Genomic DNA, 21,820 nt, shown 5'->3' with positions numbered 1-21,820 from the left:
GTGAGGGAACTTTAACCGTATGCTCACAATAGATGCAGTATGATGCACTGTCTTTGCAAAGGGCAGTTCTTGGCATGCAAGGACTTCATCACACAGGAAGGTATTTTAAATTCCTGCTAAGACAATTTCTTTGCTAAGGCTTCCCTGGCACAGGTACGAAAGCTGATGAGAAATCATGCAGGTGACTGGAGCAACTGAACAGAAGGCAGTCTTCCAAGCCAGAAACCCTTTCTGATGCAGAGAAATGGAACAGATAATAAAAACCACAGCCTTGCCAGTCTGTTTCTTGCAGACTGTCACAGTCACAAAACATATTATAAGGGTACTGACTTCTATCAACAGTAGATGACCTCTGCATGTGAAGAACTGCACGCTCATATTCAAGGCAGCAGTGTTAATAATAGACTAATGCACGCTTAGCATGAAGGAGATCAGCGGACTTGAGTATTCTGAATCTGGACTGGAGGTGTTTGGCAAGGCAGATTTTCGGCAAGCTGTGACTGTATATGTGTTAGAGTAATTTAATTGTGGCTGGGGCCTGGACCTGAGTGACATCTTTTAGTGACGGGCAAAGCTGTTGGCTTATTAATTCCAGTACTTCCAGAAAGAGCGTCTTAAGTATTCTGGGTTAGTCATTGTTGCTGCCAGACCTCTATCATGTGCTAGAAAGGACTTGCCCAGACTGTTATTCTCCATTAGTTCAGTGCACACAAAAGTATGATGTTATCCTCATCTTCCCTGGCTCTAGAAAACTGATCATCTTAACTCTGAGCCCATCATTATTCAGCAGAATTACATACACAGGGACAGATTCAAGCCCAATGTTCTGAGGGCCTCAGAGACCTGCATCCTCAGTAGCTCCAGCAGTTCACATTAGCATACCACTGCAGAGCAGTAAGGCAGCCTTCATTTCCATCCAAGTCCTCGGTACCTACTGAGTGCTATTAACTCCTCATATTCAGATCTGTTCTGTTGCAGCTGCCTGGAAAATAGAAAGGTTATTCATTTCTTTCTTTATGGCACTGTTCTCCTCTTTTAAGATCTGTGAAAGAAGGTAAATAGAAGCTGACCTATGTTTCTTCCTCTGGGGGCAAACACAGAGTCAGCACCTGGATTAAGTGAACAGACGGAAAATAGTAACTGAGTCGGGGCAGCTTTGAGAGGCTGTACCGAACAGAGAGAAAATATGTATTTGCTGTACACAATTATTGTATTCTGTTCAGTAAACCCACTGATGTGAGGGAAAGAAGGGGATTTAAGCCAACTCATTTCTTTAGTGCAGCTGGCACAGCACCTGTCACCAGCAGCATGCAGCTCCTGTCAGGCTGTCCCCATCAGAGCTGCTGCTCAGCACAGACTGAGCCACCTCTTCTGGCTCCAGAGGGAAGGGCAGCTCTGTGCCAACGGCTGCCAGGGGGGCTACACACAGCCAAGTCTTCAGCTTTGAGCCTGGTTTGGAGGGCTTCAGACTTTCACAGGTCCCAAGCTTCCTCTCTGGCTATAAATGAGCATAGCAGCCAGCAGAGCTCAATTAAACAATGCTTTCCTACTCCAGTGTAAGCTATTCCCACGTTTGCATCTTTGCTAAAGAACACTAAGCATAGCAGTACAAAACTGTAACAAACTGACCTCTGCTTCATCCAACAGACCCTTTTCCTGGAAGGCTGCACGATCCTGCCATGATGCATCAGGAATCTCAGTGCATAGACTGTTTTTAGCTGTGCCAGCCCTGTCCCTGTACCACTCACTGGGCTCTTTCTAGCTTGACATATTACTATTGCTTACCTTTCATGCATCTTTACTCTGTCATTGTTTCCAGACACAGCGTACTAGGAGCCTTCTAAATCAAAGCACTGAGTTTCAGCAATAATGTATGTTGTTAATCTTGTGTGTCTTGGCCCAAAATTACTGATTTAACTATCAAAATAGCTTGACATCAGTTAAAACAGGTCATCCTTATCGGAAGCAATCCTTGATTTAGCTGTTCGTGCTCTGTTGTAGAGCAGGGAAGTCCAGCTCCTTCCAGTTGCTGGTGAAAACTGCAACCAGCCTTTGTTACTGGAGGACAGCAATGATATGTATATTTATATCCTGCAATGCTTGATTAACAAATGTGCAATGAAGGGTTTAAAGGTTTCATACTTGAACTAGTCTCCAACCTGCTGATTTTGCACTTGGTAACATGCCTGGCAAAAAGGCAGTGCATTGTTGGGACCATTTGATTACCCAGCAAATGCGGTACAGAACCAAGCAGAACGAGGACTCTACAGCTGGCTTTGGTTTCAGCAGTAAGCAAATAAGACAAAGCAGGTCCATGGTCTTCTTTGATTCATTTTCAGGGTCAGAAATCTTTCCCTGAAGACATGTGCAGCCCTGTTGGCTTTGCGCATGGTTGGTGCTTCCAATGGGATTTGACTGATCCAGGGTCCTCCAGGGAGGTGTGACAAAGTCCCAGGGAAATACAGCTATAAAATCCCTGTGTGGTGAAATATTGGTGAGACAAGGCAGCAGTGTCTGTGTAGAGTATGAATAATGTGATTTACATATGTGATAACATATGACCGGTGGTTATGCGTGCTTTTAATGAGGTGTTTCCTGGCCTTGTTACTTATCTGTTTGTTTGCTGGCAGGCCAAACTGCACATTGGGTTTGTGAGGGCGTTGGCAGTATGCAGACAATAGTGCAAACTATGAGTGGAATGGTCTGTAAATTTGTGTCCATTTCCCTTCTTTGTTTACTACAATATTTATGTGTTTTGGCAATTGGCTTCAGCAGAGGTTTACATGCTCTCCCGTCTACTAAGGCCACCTTGATCTGGCTGCCCCTGTAGCCCCAACACTCTTGTCTACTGAATGAGCTCTTGTTAGTCAAATAATGAGCTATTTGCAGGCTAGAAGGACCTCGCTGAAGCATTTTATTGTTGACTGTAAAAATTAAGTGATGTTAAGTACAGCGGGCTGTGAAAATTAGGATGTTATTTCCTAATATGTTTCTCTGTTACAAAAGCCAGAGCCTGACTTGTTTAGACAGCAATAAAATGGGTTGCATGGCAATCTGCAGGACAGCAGAATACGTGTGTTGTTTAGGTTATGTATAGATAGAAATGAAGGTGAAGAGGGAAATGTTGGAAATGCTTTTATTCTGACATGGGGTGGAGCACACATGGATGTGATGTGGGCAGCAAAGCCTCATTCAAAGAGTTGTGCTGGGAACTGTTACAGCACGGTAGAGGCGTAGAGTGTTACCACAACCCCTAATTACAGCCTGTATTGCACACTGTAATCTCTTGGTGTCGGTTGGGTAGGTGAGCAGCTGCAGCGAAAGGAACAGAGAATATGGAAAATCATCTCTGCAGTTCCTGAAACTGAAACCAGAGTTATGGCTGACCTGTAAAGGACTCGGCCTCTCATCTGTTATCTTTAATTTGTCACCTTTTTCTTATGCAGTTCTATCACCGGCTGAGGTGCTGTGAAATTAGATGCATTTTACGCAGCATAAATATTTATCAGCTCTAGAGCGTGTAGTTTAATATTAAGCAGACAGTCATATAAATGCTTGAGAATTATAGATGCTGTCACGTTACATGGAAATAGTATGATAGGATCTAGAAGAACTATTTGGGTTTGACAGGGGAGGAAATGATGGGGTTAGAAGGAGTCGGTCTCATTTTAACTACTGGGAAAAAAAGAGAAATAATAAAAAAGCTGTGCAGCTTCTGTTCTTGAAAAGCAATTTGGGTAAGTTTTGTCCCCCTCAGGAAATAACAGAGTGGTTCCCACCCCGTTTTCTTCAAGGAATGAAAACATTCACCATCTTGAGAAAACAGAATAATTTAGGATCTAAAGTTTAGTCAACAGATACCTCCAGATCAGAAGCAACAACCCAGTGTGGGGTTATCATCATTAGGAAGACAAGTGGGTCATAAATGAGGATTTATGTCCTCTTTAGTCTTGTTTTCTGAAGTCCATGGAAGACATCCTATCACCTAAGGGAATCTGAAATTTATTATTAGCATTTTTGCTTAGAAAATAAGTAAATGCAGAGCTGACCAGGAAGTACAGAACAGTGCGTTGCAGAGAGCAGCTTCTCCCTGGTGACACTGCAGCCCCCATTGGACACAATCAGTTGCTTGGGAGCAGTTGTCTGGAACAGCAGCAGGTCTTTCAGGAGCTGAAAATTGAGACAGCTTTCTTTTTAATTTAACTTTTATCAGTGGTGACTGTTTACATTTATGCTGTCAAGTCTGAAGGACACCATTCAAAAGCCATTGTGTACACAGTCTTGTTACTGGCTTAGGGAAACAGTTGCTATGTTTGAATGCCTTTGGGGCCTTCCCAAATCCTTGTCAATTAGTGTTGCAATATTACTTGGCATGTTCCAGCAGTTGTCAGAATTGCTATCAGACACCACTGTGAAAGGGTTTCAGCTTTATGCTACAGTGCAGGACAGTTATTAACATCATGTCTCTTTAGAAACCATTATGAAACAGGCACCTGGATTTAACAGGCTGGTATGTTGTTAAGAAGTCTATTTCTTAGCTAAGTGCTGCTCTCTCACGTCACTCTTGTTTTCTCTCCTATAGGGTGAATCAACTTGTGATACCACCAGCCTCTGTGAAAGTCTGAGATGGTAAGTGACCCAAACCAGCAAATGGTTTCAAGTTAATCATCATCTCGTTTCATTTTGTATCGGTTGGAAAGAGGTTAATCTTACACAGCCATGATCTGTACCTTTGATACCATGTCAGAGCAAATCAAGAACAGGAAAACCAAAGGGTCAGCTCAAGTGCCCTTTGTTGCACTGACTGATGTCCAGAAACCTTGTGCTTTCCTTTTTAAGCAGATAAGGACATGCAACCCCTATCACCCTGAGGAGGACCAGATGTGGTTTCCCAAAGCCAGAATTCAGGCTTTGCTTGAATGTGTCTTGCACTCATAAAGCCTCCTGCTGCTTTGCTCTTAGCCTAAAATTTGCTCACTACCACATGACCACTCCTAGCACATTTCAAGTCCAAAATTCTCTGCTGAAAAATGCCTTCTGGAGCACAAGGACCTGTGTGTTGTTGCAAGGACCATCCCCCCTGCAACTCTAAGGCCACGGCTGTGAGCCAGAGGAGTCCCACTTCCACTGCCCTTTTTTCTCTGCTTTGTTCATGCTATTCTTATCACTTTCCAACAGTCACAGCACTGCAGCTCAGAGCTGCAACAATTGATAAACACTTCCCAGCAATTTACTGTAGCCAAAATTAATTGAAGCAAGTTTTTGAAAAGATTTCTTCTCTATAAATTAAATGCATTGAAAGACTAATCATAAAATCAGAGCTCAGTAATACACTTAAGAATGGCATTCTGGGGAAGTGATTAATTACAATCTCTAGTATAGCAGATGCACTATTTCCACATAGGGGAGTTATGTTTTGGCTGATATAATAGACTCACTTGTACCTTGCCCTCTTTTGGCTGGATGTGTGCTCACACATTATCATTTTTCAGCAGCTTTTATACAAAGTTTTAAAAAATCCTAAAGTCTCAAAAGATTTGACAGTCAGTACTACATGGGGCAGCTAAGACTCACCTTATAAAGCAGAACACCTGCTTTTTGTGCACACTGAAGTTGTTCACTGTACTTTTTCCCCCTCTTTTGGTCCAATTTTATACCATCTGAGAGAAACCAGGCCATCCTTATAGGGAATTTTTCCATAACCCAGCAGTCACTAATTTTTAAGGTCAGGGGCAATTTCCTGCCTAACATGGAGCAAAGAACCTCTCACAGGAAATCCTGCAGTGAGAGAACTGGTTATCCTTTCCATATAATCTAGGAAACTGCAGGCTGCTTAAATAGCCCACAGCATGCACAAGTGCGATCTCACCAGCCAACAAACGTGCTGATGTTGCTCTTTAAAGCAAGCATATACCAGCAGCACATTGGGAGGAAGCCTTTGTCTGTGTTACTCTCAGCAGCAAGACCAATAGCAGAGCTATCATGCATGTGTGTGCTGGACTGACCTCCCACCCCTGAAATGGGCTCTCCAAAAAAACAGCAGTTTTGGAAAAGAAAACTTAAGGTGAGAAGCGGTCTCTCAGTTCTTTGATGAGGATAAAAGCAGCCTAGCAGAAGTCAGCCCTGTTATCCTCTGAGCTGTTTGAATCCACAGCACAAACAGTTGTACCTAAACAACTGATGTAAACAAGACCTGGTTGCTGCCTTAAATACTCTGGATAGGAGTCCAAACCTGGGGCAGATTTTGCCTGGATCACAGCACCTTTCTCATTCACAAAACCCATAGACTGCTGTCTTCACACCAGTCAAGCTGTGCTAAACTTTAAGTTGCATAAAGGTGAGATCCTTAGGCCTCATTCCACCATGAAGGTGGGGTGTGTGCATTCACTGTTACCAATCAGCTTTCATTACTAGCTCATTTACCACCTTTTTTCTCACTTGTAGTTGAAGGTGAAGGCAACCACGTGTGGACTCCTGCTTCCAACAACAGTCTCAAGCTCAAAGCCCTTCCCCACTGGAAAATGGTGGCTCCCTCAGCTCCATGCCACCCTGGAAGGGCTACGTAGCAGCACCAAATTCACCACGCCACTCCAGCCTGCAGGGTCAGGCACCTGGAGATGAGCAGGGCAGCCTGGAACACAATGCTTCTTGAGCATAAGGACATCACAGGTTCCTCTGAGCATCTAAAGCAACTCTCCACTGGACCCAAGTGAGTGACTGTAGATTGTGTATATGGTTTTAGTTGTAGCCAATGAAGTCCACATCGTTACAGGACTTCTGTCCTATTGAATGCTGCTGTTTTGCCAGCACTCCCTCACCCAGAGACTGCACTAGTTGGGGACCTATTCTGTACATCACTTTTTCTTTAACACTGAAGGCTCAATTTAGATTATTTTTTATTTAAACATGTCCTAAGATGCTTTATCTGCTAAAGACATTAGATGACAGATATATATAGATATATATATATATTTAGATAAACAGTTTTTATTTAAACATTTGAAATCTGGAGCTGCCTGTGCAACCATACCAGACATGAATACGTCCACAACTCTCCTCATCTCAGTGCCCCGGTGTCAGGCCCTAGAAGGACACCACGGGAAGAGCTCCTGTGGATGGATGGAACCTGTCAACTGAGGCTGAATGATAGGACAGAGGAGAGAGTTGCATTGCACTGGGTGTGCTGGTGGTTGTTACAGAAAGGCCCCAAACTTCGGACAGAAATACCAAGGGGCTCCAGATTTTGCTCAGTATAATAAATTCAGCCTTACCTATGAGGTTCACAGGTTTCTAAAATACCAAAATCCATCTGGCTGAATTGCTTTACCAAGGGCCTGGTAGTGCAATACTGCTGTGCCAGTAACATCATGCTTTGTTTACATGCATATCATGTTATGTGTATTGTCAATGCTAATTCTCCCTCATCAGTATTTTCTGAGCAGGTAGCCAACACTCTACAGAGCTGTTTCCTTTGGAACAATGGTTAGGTTTATGCATGTCCATCTCCACACACTGTCCTAGATTACTCTTAGTGGGATGCCACTCAGTCATTTATCTTCAAGACACAAGGCCAGTGTCTGAAGTGCATAAAAGAGCTTCAAATGCAGAAGAGCGTGGCTGTAAAGCAGTCAGAGCTTGTGATGGTGACTCCTCTAAAAATATGAGCATTTCCTCTTCATCTGTCACCTAAAATGCTTCAACAATGGCTCTAGATCTGGCTAAACAACTAGAGCCAGAAGTTCTTTGAGTGTGTGGGCATCCTCTGGAAAAAAGCAAGTGGGTGTTAGAAAAAATAACAAACAGCAAATCCAAAACAATGTTCTGTTTCCCACCTCATGCCCCTCTTTAGATTTGCAGGGGAAATACCAATGCTGTAGAACCCAAATTCTTGGCTTTAAAGGCGCATGAATTTCTGATTCCCATTAAGAAATTCCTTGTTAAGCTGGTTAAAAAGAAACAAGAGGCAACCCAACAATTAGTCATTTCATTTCAGAGACCAAAGAAGCTTAGCTGTATTTCCTGAGCTGCTTTTCTGATAGGCTCTCCCTGTTTTAGCATTTACTGTCAACAAAATGAAGCATTCCTGCTCAAGTTCAGGGGTCAAGAATTGTCCTTAAACTTAATTCTCTGAAGGCAACAATGAAAAGGGAACAAAGAGTTTTATAGTTTTGCCGTCTCTCCTTGTTTGTGCCAAACTCAATCCTTGCTGGAGAAGCACAGCACTGTTACAGGAGGCCAGCTTTATCTTCTGTGTATATGAAGGAAATTGCTGTGGATGCTTTTTTTAACAAGGAAAAGGGATGTGAGCAAGCAAGGGAGAAAGAAGTGAGCCCAACTTGCAGCAGTGCCATGCCAAGGGATCTCTGAATTCCTCCTCCCACATGTTCCAGGCTAAGCAAAGGAAGCCCAAGCAGAATAGCTCAGTGAAGATGAACAGGAGAAAGGACAGGAAACCTGGCTGCTGCCCATTTACATGTTGTGATCTGCATTTTACTGGCTGAAAGCAGAAAGGTTGGATTTCTTCTTGAGTATGTCTTGCTTTAGCTGCATATTTGTATTCCTATCTGGAAGAATTGTTCAGTTAGAGCTCCTATAAAAGCTTTTGGTCTATTAGAGTGAAACCAGCTCACTCAGATCAACAGGATTAAGTCAGCAAGAAGAGGTACATCAAATCTGGGCATGGAACATCCATGTCAACAAACAGAAACCGGGCCTGTGTTACCATCCATGTCCCCTCCTTGGGTTCTAACGCAGTATTCCCCATCCCAAGATGTCAACCCATTTCTGCCAGTATGCAACTTGAGCAACATATAGATTGAATACAGACCGCTTGTATCAAAGCTGAACAGCAACTCTTATTAACACTAGTATTTGTTTTTTTAAAGAAAGGCTGTTAATTGGAAAAGATAATTGATTTTAAATACATATCTTTTAGTACCCACCACAGCCAATGAAGCAAGATTCCAATCCGTCACATACATAAATGGTTGTTTAGATCATCAGTGTTACGTTTCAGACTCAAAACTTCAACATAAGATTAAATAGTCCCAATTAGAACACAAATACTTTTAAAGCCCCCGATCTCCTGCACATAAAATGACTTATGAATGTCTGCAACTTAGTGTGCATAAAAAGCGGCTCTTGTATGCATTTGAGAACATGGGAAAACACCACCAAAAGGGAGCAAGTACTACTAATGTCCTCCCATCCCAGCACCAATACATCTCCTTGGAAGAAAAGCCAAGCGATGGGAAAGGCAGACAGGTTTTCAGCATCAGGATCTGTGCCTGACCCCACAGGTGTAGGGTGTTCAGAGGGGATGGTCCAGGATCAACCCTTTTGAATCCTGACAGCTTTCTTTTGCTTCACTTCATGAATGGTGTGTGGTTTTGTTTTTAAGCAAGCATTAACTCCCTCTGCAGCCAGTACTGCATTTGCACCAATGTACTCGCTATGAAGCAACTAGACTGCTTGTACACAGCAAGAGGAAGAGGTAATGGGAACTGCACAAAGAGGCAAGAAAATTACCCAAAAAGCAGCAAGCTGCCAAGCCAAGTAACCACACTGCCTCCTGCTGCTGTCACTCAGCTTGTATCTGAGTGGGGGAACCCAACAGCCTCTCACCTCTTACAGAACTAGCTAAGGGAGAACCTCAGGGTGACAGATTGCTATGAAATGAATGGATGTTGAATGGAAATCAGAGTTATTCTCTGCACCTTCTGCCCTAATTGTTGTCTTCTCCATTTGCTTTATTGTTTGGTAAACCAGCGCTTACTATCACCTTTACTACGTGATGTATGGGAGTATACAGTATATTTTCTTGTTATACAAGGGAGAGTATAAAATAGTTTTCTGATTTCTTTCAGAAGCAAATGACTATTTTATTTTTTAAGAGCAATCGATTGTGAATCTCAGAGTATAAAAAAAAAAAGAGAGAGAAATAAGCCAAATCTATACCTTTATGTAAATTAAGAAATAAAAGTATTTAAAACATACCACCTGGCTGCCTCTCCTGTATCACCACTTGGTCTGACTGCACGCTCCTGTAGGGCTGGTCCCTAAGATGAGGATGCCCTCAGCTACTGCCAGAAGTGCTCTGACAAGGGTTGCAATGAACATACCTGTGTACCTGCCTCCACAAGGTGCCAGAGGAAGAGCTGTGAGAGTAGAACACAAGATGCAGGGAAAGAAAGGACATTGCTGAGTCCTGCCAGCAGGCAGCCACTGCAGCTCCAGCCCTAACCTGCTGCTGCCAGAAGCCAGCTCACTACCTGGGATGCACAACAAGCCTCGCTTGATTGCTGCTGGGACATGGACATGAGAGGAGATCTGTGCCTTCCCACTGCAACTGAATGGGATCGTATTGATGCCAGCAGCTGCCTCCTGGGGAGTCTTATGCCATTTGAGAAAAGACACTGCAAAGGTAGTGCAGTGTCCCTCCAAAAGCAACATGACATTTCCTTTGCCCTTACCCATGTGGCGTAGAACAAATTCACCTGCAGAAATAAAGCCAAAGGTGCTGCAGAAACAGCCCCGCTCCTGGGCCCCGCAGGTCCAGCCTCCAGGAGCGTGGTGGTCAGCAGGTCAGGGAGAGGAAAGGAAGGATGAGGTTGCACACAGTCTGCTGGCCTGGCAGACTAACAAATTAATTAGCCACTGCAATTGCTTTCAGTGTTTTATTGACATCCCTGTGCTATCAAACCAGGGGCATCATCCCTCTTGCACCCAGAAGCAAAGGGATGCACAGGGGAAAGCAAAAAAGCAAGACCATGCTAGTTACTGATGACATCTGAGTGGCCCAGATTGGATATATTTAACCTCAGAATATGCATGTACAAGCCCGTTTAACCCTCAGGCATTTCAAACAGACAGCATCTTCTAGACTGGAAAAGCTGCAAATACTGCAGGGCCTGAAGAGGACAAGAACAGCCCTTCAGGGGAACCTCCCACAGGGCTCAACCACACAACTCTGCAGTGTCAGCACACCTACCACATCCCCAGGGAATCCAGGCAAGCCTCTCACTTCTGCCTTGAGGTTATCATATAAAAATGGAGCCTGTGCTACTGAGCTCGGGATGTTTGGTGTTGCCAGAGCCAGATGGGACACAGATCCCTGTACTGCAACTGAACCTTCTTACAACAAGTCAGACCTGCAGCTTCAAAGCTTGGCATCATGGAAGGTTTATTTAAATTCAGGGAGGGCATAAAAATATAGTTATAAAAGATATTAGAACAGTCCTCTGAGTCACATTAGCCGTGCCAAACCAGGGTGAGTCCATGAAGTTTACTCCTGCAGCACGGCAGATTTTTTCTCTTTCCTTTTCTTCTTGGCTTTGCCCTGCTTCTGCTGGGTCTCCTGGTTGACATCTCCCTTGACTTTCTTTGCAGCTGGAATCTGTTCAGCTTCATTGCCTGCATCACCTTTTCTTTTTCTATTCTTCTTCTTCTTCCTCTTCTTCGCAGCCACAGCATCTTCACCATTAACAGCTCCATTCTCTCTGCCCTCAGCTGCCACCCCATTCTCTCTGACCCCCCTGTTCCGCTTCCTGTGCTTCTTGCTACCAGGTAGACGGCCGTCCTTTTGCTCAGGGGTTTCTGTTCCCAGTGGCTTCTCATCTGGGGCTGCTGAGTCTCCATCTTCACTGGCTGCTGGTGCTCCTCCATTCTCCCTAACGGCTTTCTTGCGATTCTTACGTTTTTTGGTCTCTGGTAGGAACCCTTTCTTCTTACGCTTCAGTGGCTCTGCTTCCTGCACAGGTTTATTGGCTGTCTTCTCTTTCTTGGGCTTCCTGCAGAGAGAACACCAAAAATCAAGAGCAACTCGTTTTAAAGCCAGAAGCAAAGCTATCCATGTTGCAGGCAGCCACAAACAGGCAGGAGCACAAGAATGATGCAGGAAGTACAGGCATGCTGTGAGGATGAGTGTCATCCCTGGAGGTGGCCCCCAGCCTGCAGAGAAGATGGCTAACTGAGCTGTAGGGCTGCACAGGCTTGCAGAGACTGGATTAAGAAGCCCCATTTCTCAAGCAGGACCATCCATGGCTCCAAGTGAGGCTACAGAGATGCTGTCTGTCCATCCTGAGCAAAGCCCATCTGTGCTGCTCTGCCACAGCACAGTGGCACCAAGTGACAGCAGGCTGCACCCACAAACCCCAATCCTTTCCTCCGACAGCATGCACAAGGTCAGTGTTGCCTACCTACCTTCCCTGAGCAATCCCCCTTCGCAGTCTCTACCTGCTGCTAAAACTGACCTTCATCTTGGGACAGACCTTGCAGTACAAGTGACCTGTATGAGGCTGTGCCTTTGTGCAGTCCCTCCCTGCCTGTGAGCCTCTCACAGTGAGCCATGTGCAAGTATTTCCCCCAGAACCAAACTGTGCTGAGATCCCACAGACCAGGCCACCCACACACTGAGACTGCAAATCCCAGCCATTAGGAGAGCTACCCAGCACTTCCTGAATGCTGTGCACATCACCAACGCTGCCAGAAGGAAGGGGAAGCAAGAATTTCAATTACAAGCTATTGATAGAAAGGAGAAAAAGATCCTGCCCTTCTTTTTCGCCCTGGAGCAAAATTCAAATCCAGATGCCATTTAGCACAAGAGTATTGAGGCATAAGGACTGAATGCTTTCCAGCTTTCAAAGCTGCAAGGCAAATGTGGCTGGGGTTCCAGGCCACAAGGAGCCCAAGTATCACTTTAAGGGGCTGAAGGTCCTTGCACAGTGTCCCCGGTAAAGAAATACCCTGCTTTGTTTTCCTACCTCCTACATCAAAGAGGAGAAGCAGGACAGGCAGTCAGCCCCCCAGGTGAGCCAAGAAGCCAAAGAGCCAGGCATACGTACGTGTGATTCAGCCATCGCATGACGTTCCAGTACAGAGAGTCGAGCCGTGCTGACTTCCCGATGCTTTCCTGCTGGTTCAGAGCTACCAGCACTTTGTCCAACTCCATCAGCTCCACGTGCAGCTTCTGCAGGAGGCGAGTGCAAAACAACCATCAGCACTGAGCTCAGAAGGGGACTCACAGCTGCAGGACACAGTAAAACCTCAGGTAAAACTGCCAGGAACAACCAAGCTGCCTGGTTACTCCAAGCCACCGCCCTGAGCCCATTCACTGCAGCACTTCAATGTGGGGGGCAAAAACAGGCAATTCATGCCCCCATCAGGTACAAAGTTCGATTGAAAACTGGTCCCTAGCATGACAGCTGTGAGTGTAAGCTGGAACTGTACCGGTATGAAAGGGACAGAAAGATCCTTTAGTCCTTTTTTCCTTTACAGACCATGACTGGGGGCGTAGGGATGAAGATTATGTACTGTGCACCCATCTAAGAGCAAAGCAGCAGCATTTTCAGTCTGGTTTTTAAATGATGCAGTCACGCTGCCTCCAATGGCCTCTTACAGCTTCTGTGACCCACGGGCCAATTTCAGTGAACCCAGCCAGAAACGGGTGTCTCCAGGGTTATTCAGTGCTACAAGAACCCTGGAAATAATCTCTCTCCCCACCCACTTTCCTATTAGGTATTAACAAAGAAACAGGCTGTGCTGTGGGTTCCATGCTTATCAGTAGGAAACTGGGCTTCAGCAATTATGCTGCTTGCGTTATTTTGCTCTAGTAAATAAGACCATGTTGGAAACTCATTTTGTCACCTACAGAAAACCTTATGCTTAAAAAGGCCCTTTTCTATAGGGCCGAACAATGCGTCGCTCCCACTCAGAAAGCAGCTGGATAGGGATGCAGTGGCAGAGCAGTCACAGAATCCAAGCATGACACCTGACAGAGACCTCAGTGGTGTTCAGAAGGAGAAGAACCACTAGCCCTGCACTCAGTGTGTCACAGAGCACAAAACACACAGGATCAGTCCCACTCTCACCTGCTGCGTCGCAGTTTTGAGGAGGAAGTTGAGCAGCTCCAAGCATCTGGCAACTTTCTCCTTCTCAGCTTTCACCCTTAACTTATCAGCCCCTTTCAAACTCTGCAAATTAAAGGGAGAAGCACACGTTAAATGGGGAAGCAAATCTGTCTTCTCAGGAGAAAGCAGAGAACAGGCAGAATTCACCTGTCACCAAAACAACCCTGCAACAAAGCTCACCAAACTCTGGCAGTGCTCAGGAAGGAACACAGTGGAAGCTGCTGTGCCCAGGTTAATTACAGAACAGCTGAACAAAATAAGCACAAGTATATCACAAAGCACAACTCCACAACTCTCCCTAAGATAAAGCACAGCTGGGGACACGTTGCTGCCTCCTGGACAAAAAGAAGGGAGACAATGACCCCTCAGAGAAAGGCCCAAAGGCTGCCAGGCAACACTCACCTGAGGGACAACCCAACTCAGCTGCTGAAGCTGGAATTTACACGCAAAGAGCTAATGCAAAAATCCATTAGCAAGCTAAGGAAATCCCAGGTGCCAGCACTAGAACAGGGTTTGTCAATCAAGCTTAAATCCACTAAAAAGAACTGAGAAAATCTCATCTCTTTGTGTTACCTTTATGTGCTGTAGGGTTTCCGAGACACTGAAAGGTCTGGCTTAGAGGAAATCACTCCAGAGACAGGTCAAATAACAGCCACAGTTATTGACAAGTGGAGGAGAGCAGAACATAAAAGTTCTATAAAAAGGCAGTGGGAGCCATAAGGCAACCCTGGGGCTTGGGGCACTGATCCTCCACCTGCAGCAGGTCCTTGCAGCCCTGCTTACATGCAGCTTTCTTCCCTACTATGTATGTTTCTGTGAGTGCACACAGCACAGCAAGCCCTGCAGCTTGCATGGTTACACCAGTGTGAGACAGGATTTGCAGAGTGAAGCTTATCACAGTCAGCGCCGATCACAGCCCATTGCTCCAGAGGCAGCTGCACTCACGGCCAAGGCTGCTGTTGTGTGAACAACAGATTGGATGGAGCCCTGGGCAGCCTGGGCTGGTATTAAATGGGGAGGTTGGTGGCCCTGCATGTGGTGGGGGGGTTGGAGATTCATGATCCTTGAAGTCCCTTCCAACACAAGCCATTCTGTGATTCTGCAACTTCAGACTATCAACAACTAACTACCCATTCCTGATATGCTGGAATTGCTTCAGCTCCAGCCACGTCATTAACCTACAAGGCCACACAATTCAGCATCTCTGAAATCTCTCAGGTAGAACAAGAGAAAAACAAGAAATGAACAAGAAAATGAGGGTGTATGAGGCAGCACTATGAGAAGGAGCCACAGGAAAGCCAGCTATCAGTTCACCTTCCATGTACACAAGTGCTGAAGGATTAAGAAGGCATTTCAAACAAACTGCATTTTCTTTTCATTGCAGATAGGTGATGCAGATTGAGGAATTGATTCTAGAAGTCCACAAGCAGCTGTCAGGTGCTTGGAAATAGTTTGGTGCCAACCAATTTCATGCAGAACTGTAGAACTAATAGGAGATGGATGATACAGCCGGTTTAGTGACATCAGAGCAGTAAGATTAAACATCTAAATCAAAGGAGGTATTTTACATGAGTCTGGAAACATAAGCAGAGTTCCAGCAGCACAAACAGCCAGAGGCAATCCAGTGCAATTCAGGTGCAAACAAACAGCTCCCCACTGACATGGATCGCTTTTAAACAGCACAAAGGAAGCTCACTTTGAACAGGGACCGCTCCCAAGGAATGAAATCCCAAGTCTCTTCAATGGGAACTGAATCCAAACCTCAAAAGCAGCTTTCCCAACTATTTGTCCTATATTCTCTCTACATGTGGTGCCAACCATTGTCTGTATGTTGCAGGCCTGCAGAGTACACTGCCTTGGTTCACTCCCTCACTCTGCTATCTGAAAGATGAAATTAGCACTGCTGCCCCAATTGCAAGGGTCAATCGTTTTATAGGCCTGCTGTGATCTCATCTGGGGAACATATAAAATGGAACCATAAAAGTGAAGCGAAAATCATTATGTAACAGATGGCAAGCTGCAATATATGGCCAATACGACTGAAATCCGACCTCTTTTTAAGGCATCTGAGCACCCTTCAGAGAGCCTCAAATACCGATTAGATTGCAAAGGACGTGCACAAAGCATCACCATTTTATGTAGCCTAACTGAAGGTGAAAGCAGTGGTTTTGCTCCCAGCTGTACTGTAGGGCAGTGCTGAGGGTCCAGGGATAACCCAGCAGAACCTGCTCAACAACCTGACCTTTAATCCTCTGCCACGGTGCTGTCTGGAAAGGCATCCAGCTCTCCCTTCCCCAACCCAGGAGTCACATACCTACTAAAAGCAGGGAGCACAAGGCTTATACTCAACAGCCACGCTCACACCTCTTGCTGACTATGCTCTTCTTCTGCTATTTTCTGCATTTGTGACTCTGCTCCTTCAGTTAACAGCCAGGCCCTCTTAACAGGGAACCTCAGCTCCAGGTCCAGCTCAGCAGTATCTGTGTTAATCACACCTTCACATCTGAGCTGTCAGTGTATCTGGACAGGTCGCTTTTCCAAGTGAAAAAAATAGGGAGGTAGTTTTCACAGCAGGAACTCCCATCTCATCTCAAGTCAGTACAGCACTACAGCTCCTGCCTCACCCTATGTGGACTCAGCTTGCAGAGAGGTTTTGGCTTCTTTTATCAAGCTCGCTGCTCCAAAGTCTTCTGGCTGTTCCTGTTGGATGGCAGCCTGGATCCACGTCCTCTGCTTCAAGGGTTTTTACATGAAGAACAGCACATCCTCTGCATCCCATCAGTTGGTGTCTTTTCTTACCTTTCCAACTCCTGTATCACACACAGAGCTATCCCAGCTACTGCAGCATCTGACCTTTATTCCAACTCCCATTGCATTTCACCGCATTCCTCCTTCACAAAGTTTGCATACAACAAGTTTGTTAGAGCCGAGTGCCTGCAATAATTCAGTCACAGTTCATGAACTGGCAGGGCACAACAACATCTCAGGCTCCACGACAGCATTCTGCTACCAGGAGAAGAGCACATTCCCTACCCGACAGTTCGAACACCACCATTTCTGCATTCCCAGCACGTCCTTCAGCCCATCTCATTGCTCAAAACAAACAGCCCTTCCCCTCCGTGGGCTCAGCCTGACAGATCCGTCACCGCTCGGTGAGCTGGAGGAGCCCGGCCAACCTGCATTCCTTCCACACACTGCACTGCCTCCATCCTTCCCCCTCCTCCCCCATCCCATGCCTGATGCTGACGGATAAATGGGGCTGAATACAGTGCCAAGCACCTTCTGCAAAACACACCTCCCCCAACCCTGCACAGCCTTACACCCCCTGGCACAGCTCAGGGTTGCTAAAGCAAACCCTCCTCCAGCAGCAAACAGCTCTGCTACATCTCCTCCCTACTCAACACCCCTGGTCAGGCAGTGATGATGTTGCAGAGGTGTGAACTCAATGCGCTGACCCTCACACACCAACTATGCGTGCAAGGTCCCACAGTGCACAGCTCTGCAGCTCAGCTCCCTGTGGTGCAGGGTCACGTGGAAGGGTCCCAGTAAGAGGGGCTGGGGCCCTACAAGAACCTGCCCATTCCCTAAGCCAAAGCACAGCATTTCGCAGGTTAGCCAAGAGGTCCGGGAGAGGCACAGCCTTCTTTTGCTATTTTGGAGGCAAATAATGAACTGAAAACCACATGAAATACTTTAGTGCTCTGCACGCTCATAGCTCCTGTTATTATCTGATGCAAGCACCTTTGTCTCACCTGTAATTACTCTTCACATTTCTCCTGAGAGGCAAACCAGCATTATTCCCACCATTGTAGTTGACTGAGTCACACAGACCACGACAGAGCCAGGAATCAGCACTGAACTCCTGCAAACCCAGACAGACCACCTCCAAATACTTCCTTCATGACAGCACTCACTTGAATCCAAGCTCCAACTTAGGGCTAAGTAACAGAAGGCAGAGAGGTGAGGAGGGACGAGGATGCTGCTCCGCACCACCTTCCATCCATCCCCAGAACCATTTCCATGCACACAGTGCAAGCTCCTCACATCACCCACTGCAGGATCAGCTGCCCAAGAGGAGGAACAAAGCTCTGACAGTCCCACCTCTCTTCACGTTCTCTCACTGAAGGTTCTGAAGTCTGAAAGGGTAAAGACTCAAAACTTTGTTTCCCTGCATCTCGAGCAGAAATGGATCGTAAGGAAATGCTCGAACACGGATGGAAGCTGCTGCGATGCTGCTTCACTGACTGGGAGGGCAGGGGACAGACCCCACATACTGAAGGGTGTAATTAAAAGGCCTTTTTTTTGCAGTGTTTCTTTTGGCTGCTATTAGAGGGAGGAGCCCTAAAATCAAGAAGCTGTTCTCACAGAAAATGCCACCGCTTTCCCAAGTTTAAAGATCTGACAATTTTTTTCCATTAGACCATATGCAAATACAGCAGGAAAAAGCCATACAGGACATCTGAAGGAACAGAGGAGAATGAATCCTCCGCAGAGACACCCCGTACTCTGAAAGCACGTCAGAGATATCAGTTAAATCACTCCAGGCCTCATTTTACAAGCTGAGAGGCTGAGAAAGGGCAACGAATTAAGAATTTATAAGGATGGACAGATAAAAGCTCAGGCAATCTTCAAGAAAAAAAAATAATGAAGAATGGCTTTTGAGAGATTTGATGAAGTCACTGTTAATAATTTATCTCCATACAAATTAAGACATCGATAATAAAATGTGATGCCCTTCAGAAATGAAGGGCATGTCTACACTCAAAGGTTACGCAGCATAACCCTCTCCATCCTCAACCTGAGTGGCTCCAGCTGCTTCATTTAAATGCCCTCCTTGCTGAAGCATGGAACAGAGCAACTTTCCATCTGTAAGTCTCTGTAGTGGCCATGTAACCCACCTATCTGCATTCATGCCTTCCTACGGACCAACAGCTGCCCCTCTAGTTCAAGTCTAAGTCACCTAAGGGGAAGGAGGCATCACATGCAGCTCTGTAGGGTTACATGCACATCCAAACATCTCCAATACGGGCAATTGGAAACACTTTGGTCTGGAACTGGAGTTGGCTCCTGGATTCTGTGAGTATTTTGACATTTCACGATGCCTTGATCCTATTTGGAGATCAAACAGCCAACCTGAGCACTATTTGCTTTTGTTAGATCTTATGCAGGATACAACGCTGACAAAAGAGAAGAAACAAAGACAGCAGTAAAGTTGGGCCCTTCCTATGATGCACTTAATACAGAAGACAAAGGAAACCCTCAGGAAACAGCTGTGTACAAGCCAGGGACAGCAGCTTTTCCAGCAGTTCTTCTGGCAGCTGTTTGGTTTTGAAGTTGCCCAGCCATCAAAACTTGCTTTCTGTGGCATATTCCTCAAAATCCTTTCCCACTTCCCCCTGATTTATACCTTACAATGGGGAATTCAGGCATGAGTTGGGAGTTACACACAGACCTCAGCTAGGATATCAAGCCGGTCCCTGGGAAAGGGATGACAAAAAAGGTAATGAAATGACGTATTCACATCCTAAAGCTTCCTGCCCCAAATCTGTCAATGAGTTACTAAAAGATTGGCATAGCTTCAAGATCACTCTAAAGCCAAGACAGCAATTTCATAACGTATCGGAAAGGAAACAGGAATGTATCTAAAAAAGAAGGACAAACACCAAAACGTGCCCACAATGACAACAAGGAGAGATGGAAGATCTAATTGAGAGTAGCTTCATGTAGTTTTCTACAACTGCAGTAACCTGAATACATCAGCGCCTGCATTTCTGCTAAATTCTTTCTTCATTACATCAACAACCCACAGGTTGGAATTTCCTTTGTAAAACACTTTGGAGCCCACTGATAAAAGAACAAAGCTGTCAGCAAGAGGAAGAAGACTCTGTGAGATGTTACACCATCCCAGCTGAGCTCTGACATTTACAACATGAAGCCCTGCTATCTCTTTATACCACAGGCACATTGGCTTGTCTGGACTCCCAGCAGAGGAATCTACTTGAACAAGGTTCTGCTTCAACTGAAGGAGCCTGCTGAGAACTGGGGAGGCCAAAACCAGGCCAGAGCTCCCTCTGCCCCATCACTACAACACAAACAGCCCCAAGGGCAAACCCAGGACCTGGGGGGATTTTTGCCCAGGAGACCAACCAGAAAACATCAAGAGCACCAACATCAAGTAGTGCTCTCACTGGGAAAACACAACTCCAAAGCAAGCCCAGAGATACCAAGACTTGCTTAGACAGTAAGGAGAAGCAGACATGAATCCCTCATGACTGCGATATATGTTTTATAAGCATGCTTTAATGTCTTGAGAACAAACAAGGTCGCATCAGCTTATGTAAGCACAAGAGCCACTGCCCTGCAGCAGCCAGAGCTGCTATTTCAGGAAGCTGTCTCTTCATTTAAGGTTCCTGGCTGCTGACTCTCCCTCATCTGCCTCCTGGTTTTGCACAGATCATTTGATGATATCCCAGACTGCCATTTTCTCACGCTGCTTTTTTCCCAGTCCCACCACACATCCCTGCCCCAAACCTCACCACGTGCTCTGCAGGGACACAGTGCATCACTGAGGCAACACAGAATGAGATCTGGAGATATCATCCTGCCCTTTCTCACAGCATTACACCTGCAATGGCAGTAAGAGTGGCCCCCCGGGATACTTCAGACTTCTCACTGAGTCAAAGAATGGTATAAAATCCTGTATCATCATTTTTTTTCTTTTAAAAAAGCTATTTGTGAAGCACGGTGGCAGGAACAGCAAATGACAGCAGATGCAGACCTTTCACCAAGAGGGAGGACAATAAAACCTCATCATCTTTCATTTTCCACAGCAGCGTGAACTGCTGCTCCCAGCCTGGGTTCTCATAGGGCTCAAATGTTACCAACAGTTACCTACATGCACATCCACATCTCAGGTGAAAGGGAGTGAGGCCAAGCATCAGGAGACAGACGTAGCACAGTCCCATGTGCTCTGGGACTGGAGAAGAACATGGAGATGACCGTGCTGGGAGGAGTGGCATGTTTGTATAGCTGGAAAACATCATCATACCCAACTCCACCCATTGGATTCCTGATGTCATCTTTAAATAAAGGCATTTAATGAAACCTTGGATTACCTGCTTCCCCAAGAATTATAATCACCACCTTCCAATTGCTTGTCATAAACTTGCTTACATTTTGTCCCTCATCAACAAAAGAAAACAGAGCTCACTGTTCTGCTCCAATGTGGCATATTAAAAAATGGACTAAATCACCATGAGACCAGCATTTAAATAAGTAAAGAATGAAAGTGGTCGCACCTGCAGTTACATAGGAACACCAAGACTGGAGTCTCCCATGTCACGAAGTTCAGCCACCACAACACAACACCAATTTGCCTGTTTGGTTCCCCACATGTCAATCTACAAGGCAATTGGAAAGCACTGGGCTCCTTCAATCTCCTGTCTCAGAGAGCACCACACCAGTGAACACAGCACCCATGAGGTGCTGTCCATACATTGAACGTGTTGAAGGTTCTTACCTCTGTCACTTGGCTGATGCTCTCTCTGATCAGTTCCTCCCACTCCTCCTTGGTCGTGGAGAGCTTCAGCTCACGAAGTGGCAGAACCTTCTGGAGAAGCAAACAGGCCTGAGCCTGAAAGAGAAAAGGAGAGGAGACATGAGATGTGAAACTTGATGCCCTCAAAGGAAAGGTGTTAGCAATGCAGATACCCCACTGAAGCAAACAGCCAAGCACAGCATAAGGGGAATGCTGTGTTACAGACACCCCCACTGATCTGTATATCATCCAGTTAGAAAACACTCTCTAGACCCTGACAAAGTCATTCTTCAGGGGAGAGGGTCGTACTTTTTGGCTGAACATACCAGAATTAAAAGTCAAAGAGGATGGAAAGGACCGTGCTGCTTCTAGATGT

The 21,820-nt window shown here is 45.7% G+C and overlaps 2 protein-coding genes across 8 annotated transcripts in view; one reads left to right on the top strand and one right to left on the bottom strand.

Moving 5' to 3' along the window:
- The window catches only part of SPNS2 (sphingolipid transporter 2), a 117,647-nt gene that overhangs the window by 82,547 nt on the left and 13,280 nt on the right, over positions 1 to 21,820 (top strand). For 4 of the 7 annotated variants that reach the window (XR_004309305.1, XR_001558964.2, XR_004309304.1 and 1 more), the window contains exons 13-14: positions 4,583 to 4,629; positions 6,445 to 6,709. Coding sequence is in view for 1 of the 7 variants with exons in the window: in XM_015880552.2 (XP_015736038.1) it covers positions 4,583 to 4,625 (43 nt within the window). In the remaining 6 variants the exon portion in view is untranslated. Of the gene's footprint in view, positions 1 to 4,582; positions 4,630 to 6,444; positions 9,996 to 21,820 lie in introns of those variants that run through there. The other 3 variants (XR_001558966.2, XR_001558963.2, XM_015880552.2) reach the window with 1 other exon arrangement.
- MYBBP1A (MYB binding protein 1a) overlaps positions 11,158 to 21,820 on the bottom strand; it is a 36,118-nt gene continuing 25,455 nt past the window's right edge. Inside the window, exons 24-27 of the mRNA XM_015880544.2 lie at positions 21,427 to 21,540; positions 13,869 to 13,970; positions 12,843 to 12,967; positions 11,158 to 11,789 (exon numbers count right to left, since the gene is read on the bottom strand). Coding sequence (XP_015736030.1) covers positions 11,285 to 11,789; positions 12,843 to 12,967; positions 13,869 to 13,970; positions 21,427 to 21,540 — 846 coding nt within the window. The 3' untranslated portion in view covers positions 11,158 to 11,284. The remainder of the gene's footprint in view (positions 11,790 to 12,842; positions 12,968 to 13,868; positions 13,971 to 21,426; positions 21,541 to 21,820) is intronic.

This window comes from Coturnix japonica, chromosome 19 (assembly GCF_001577835.2).
Source record: "Coturnix japonica isolate 7356 chromosome 19, Coturnix japonica 2.1, whole genome shotgun sequence".
NCBI lineage: Eukaryota > Metazoa > Chordata > Aves > Galliformes > Phasianidae > Coturnix > Coturnix japonica.
This window is presented reverse-complemented; position numbering and strand designations above follow the sequence as displayed.